This window comes from Echinops telfairi, unplaced genomic scaffold (genome assembly GCF_000313985.2).
Source record: "Echinops telfairi isolate 266 unplaced genomic scaffold, ASM31398v2 ScPeMD7_3;HRSCAF=10, whole genome shotgun sequence".
NCBI lineage: Eukaryota > Metazoa > Chordata > Mammalia > Afrosoricida > Tenrecidae > Echinops > Echinops telfairi.
Window position 1 is genome coordinate 26,229,956 of NW_022103899.1, and position 4,514 is coordinate 26,234,469.

Below are 4,514 nucleotides of genomic sequence, written 5' to 3' on the forward strand. Positions count from 1 at the left end.
CTCTCCTCAATTCCATCTCAAGCAACCCTATAGGGCAGACTCCTGCACCTTTCTCTGGCAGGTGGATTTGACCCATTGGCCTTTGAACCATTTGAACCATAGAACTTCCCTCCGTTGAGTTTCCGAGACTTTAAATCTTTAAGGGAGTACAGTCTCATTTTTCTCCTTTGGAGCCACTGGTGGGTTCGCACTGCAGACCTCACAGTTGACAGCTCATTGGGTAGCCCACTACACCAGGGCTCCTTCCATGACCCTAGAACTCCTAAAATAGCACAGAAAGTCCCACTTGTGACCAGTCCCAGAAATACCATGTGTTTTAAAGATTCTTTACAAACCCTCAATGTGCAGTCCTCTGCCACAGGGTGACTAAGGTAACCACTGTACTGTCATTTTCAGATGCGCATGGTCAGTCCATGTAACAAAACTAGAGCGCTAGACTCAAGGGCAAGCCCACATTAATTTTACAACAGAAAGAATGACTCTGTTGGCTCCAAGGGCAGCTATTTCTCCACAGAGACATGATCTCTAACTTGAAGAATCCAGAGAAACTAAGGGAATAAATCAGTCTCACTAACTCTACCTATGAAGTTAGGTGAAAGTGCTTTCAAGATATCACTAATCCCCAACATTAGGTCATGATTGGTCATTAGGACAATCTTACTCTTTGTCAACTTTTAGCAACAACACCTGATGTTTTAGCAACTTCAGTTTAATTTTTCTACATGAACTTGATGAATTTCCACACCCTCTTCAAGATCTCTGTAATTTATATACTAACCTAATAGTATATATCTACTTAAAACTCGACCTACCACCGAGTCTATTCTGACTCATAGGACGTGGTAAAGCTGCCCCTGTGAGTTTCAGAGACTGTGTACTGTTACAGGAGCATAGCCTCATCTTTCTCCCAAGTGCTAGTGGCTTTGAATTCTGCCTTTGCAGTTAGCAGCCGAACGCCTAACCCACTACGCCATCAGGGTGCCTTTTATAATAAACTGCTACCATATGTTATAGTATATAATACATAATAACCTATGTACTTATCTGACATATAATCTAATTTATATGCTAATCTAATTTTTCCACTGTCATTAGGAAAAGCAAAGAAAGCTTAAAGTAGACTTCCAATTTAATAAATATTCATGCCCAGGCATAGAGACAGAACTTACCCAATTCATCCGTCTTTAAAGGGAAACGACCACTGAACATGGAAGCCAGCATTGAGTCCTTAAAGCGGCACAAGGACTCCCGGCGGGCTGTGTAAATGCAGCCCCCCACATTCAGTCGTAGAATATCTAACACCTCCTCTTCTGCCTTGTGGCCTTCCATTGCTCCCAAGGGTGCCCAAATCTCCTTCGGAAATTGCAAAACAATGGCCGTCCCAAGAATTCCCCTCTGAGAAAACCAAGGACAATCACAGGTGACATTTCAAACAATACAGGGAAACAAATGCTGAAATGAATACATCTTAACATGATTTAAAAGAAATCCCTTGGTACTAGCAATATTGGGGGGGGAAATTACATAAAATACAAACTTTGGGATAGGCTGCGCAGCTGGAAAACTTTGGCTCAGCAATTTGTAAAAGGTAACTACAACCCACCAAATCATAGCTGTTGGAAGAATTGAGGATTAAAGAAGATGATGTATGTGAAGAAGGTGATCAGACATGATTTTCGGCAGTCACCCATCTTTTCAACTCCAAGTCCGAGGGGATTGTCTAGGTTACAGGGCAGCCATGCTGCCACGTTCTATCACTTACTAGCTCAGAGACTTTGAGCAAATACTTATCTTCTTGACCCTTCATTTCCTCATTTGGAACACAGAGGCAGTGGTGGTGCCCACCTGAAAGCTGTCTGAATAACTGATCTGACATAAAAAGCATCTAGAACAGTGTCTGGCTCAGCCCAACCACTCAATACATGATCAAAAGTACTTGTGTGTAGTGGGATACATGGCATTGGTTTGAGGTGCATTGGTAGCCTAGTGGTTAAGTATCTGGCTGCTAACTGCAAGGTCAGAGAATCAAATCCACCAGCTGCTCCAAGAGAAAATGATGTGCACCGTCTGCTCCCATGAAGACTACAACCTAGGAAACCCTGCGGCGCAGTTCTGCTCTGTCGGATAGGGTTGCTATGAGACTGAGTGAACTCAATGGCCATAGAGGGCTTGTTGGTTTTCTTGGTTCTAGAGATATCAGAAAGCAGAAGAACAGATACGATTAACAATTAATCCCCTGTCATGGCATCAATGCCAACTTCCTGTGGCTGTATAAGATTTCTAGGCTGTAAATCTTTATAGGAGCAGACAACCTCATCTTTCTTTTGTGGAGTGACTGGTGGGTTTGAACTTCCAACCCTGAGGTTAACAGTTCATCGATTACCAAACAGCACCACTAAAGCTTGTCATTCTTCAAGTTATGTAAGCCATGAAGTTGAGTCTGACTCATAGCAACACTTTTGAGGCTGTCAAGCTTTATTAGAATCAATAGCCTCATCTTTTCCCAAGGAGAGCTGGTGGTTTTGAACTGCAGACCTTGTGGTTAACAGTCCAACCCTTACCCAACAACGAATCCCCACAACGAATCGGTGCCAAACCATAGTGACCCTATAGGACAGGGTAGAACTGCCCCTATGGGTTTCCAAGACTAACTCTTTAAGAGAGTAGAAAGCCCCATCTTTCTCCCTCAGACAACACCTAGGCATGTCTATTTATCAAATGAGATTATAATTCTATGTATACCAGAAGCCAGACTGGTCTAGAATAACAACAAAGTATGCCTTTAAGTCTTCTATTTTCTACGGTCTAAAGTGACTTAAAACTTGGAGTTTAAGAGTTCAATTTTTTTAACCCACTCTGGAAATAAATGGCCATGGATGGCTGGACCGAGTTAACGGAATCTCTGTGATGAAAAGGTATTTCTGAAATGGAGACCTGCAGTATCTGCTCTTTTCAGAGCAAGTTTAACATGGTCAGGAAGTGATTCCTCTGTCAATAGCACTCAGTGGTTCTCAACCTTTCTAATGCAGCGACCCTTTAATATAGTTCCTCATGCTGTCATGACCCCCAACCATAACATTATTTTTGTTGCTACTTCATTGTAATTTTGCTACGGTTATGAATTGGGTGACTCCTGTGAAAGGGTCCTTCGACCCCCCAAAGGGGTCGCAACCCACAGGTTGAGAACCACTGGTCTAAGGGATCAAGTAAGATCCTTTCATAGATGGATGACCCTCAGAGCTGGGGAAGACCACTTGTGTTGAACACACCAACAGACGGAAACCATTGTGGTTTGAGGTAGACCTCAAAAGCCAGCTGCCAATGTGCCTTCTCATTCCGTCTAAAATTCCTTGGAACAGCACCCCAATGATCCGTGTGAGAGAACCTCTGAGGCATGATGGGACAGGTCATGGAGCCTAAATTATATCTAACTCCCAGGATATAATTGAATCTGACTCAGAGCAACACTTTTGAGGCTGTGCAGCTTTATTAGGCTCAATAGCCTCATCTTTTCCCAAGGAGCAGCTGTTGGTTTTGAACTGCAGACCTTGTGGTTAACAGTCCAACCCTTACCCAACAACGAATTCCCACAACGAATCCTGTGTGACACCCTAGGCCAGTCTCCCTCCAAACCGCCCCCTTTAGAATCCTTACACAGTTCTCGGAATGTGCTTTGCCTGCGCCTTCATTGCACTTGTTTAATCCCCAGTCTTTAGGTCTATAGGGACCCAAAAGCTGGGGCTGTGTGACTCTCCACCAATTCTCTGAATCTTTACTATATACCAGCCACTCTAGGCATTACCTGACAGGCATTACCTCTAGTTCACACAAAAGTTCTGTCAGAAAGGGCCTACTGTCCCCACTGACAGTTAGATAAGGGATTGGGAAATAAAAAATAGTGATGTGTGAGGGGTCCATACCAGAGCTGCCCTGCTTAGGAAGTAGTGGGGCCAACCCTAAGTTCCTCCTGCTGCACCCCGGGGCCCTTCACTCACTAAACAGCCCACATATCTGAAGGCTCTCGGGCAGCAGGTCGAATAGAAGGGCTACGTCTCGGACCCCCAAGTCAGTCCTTGAACACAGAGGGCTAGCACGATTCCAAGGCCCGGCCCCCTAGGTCCCATCCTCACTAGGGCTCCCCGCGGTGTTGGAAGGCCCAGTGTCCCCCGGAGCAGGGTCCCCACAGTACAATCCTCTGACTGCCGGCATCAGCATCATTAGAGGCATTTGCTGGAAATGCAGATTCCCAGGCCACAGACCAGCCAGCGAGTCTAGTCCAGAAGCCCTGAGGAGAAGCCCGGGAATCTGCATTTGTACCACCCCGACGCCCTAATTCTTTGAGAAATATTGCTCAAGGTATCCACGTTGCTTCCCTCAAGCCAGTGGGATCGGGTTGTCCTAAAACATCGAAGAGCCCACCAGGGTCTCCCCGCGGCCCGGCAGCCCCAAACCGCAGCGCCGGACGGCAGTAACAACAACGCGGCCCGGCCCAGGCCCTCGCCCCGGGGGCGTCC

At 45.8% G+C, this 4,514-nt stretch overlaps 1 protein-coding gene across 1 annotated transcript in view; it reads right to left on the reverse strand.

Annotated features, from left to right (window-relative positions):
• The window catches only part of KCTD18 (potassium channel tetramerization domain containing 18), a 15,948-nt gene extending 14,335 nt beyond the window's left edge, over positions 1 to 1,613 (reverse strand). The window contains exon 1 of the mRNA XM_004701737.2: positions 1,170 to 1,613. Within this exon, the coding sequence (XP_004701794.1) occupies positions 1,170 to 1,329 (160 nt within the window). The 5' untranslated portion in view covers positions 1,330 to 1,613. The remainder of the gene's footprint in view (positions 1 to 1,169) is intronic.
• Positions 1,614 to 4,514: the final 2,901 nt, after the last annotated feature.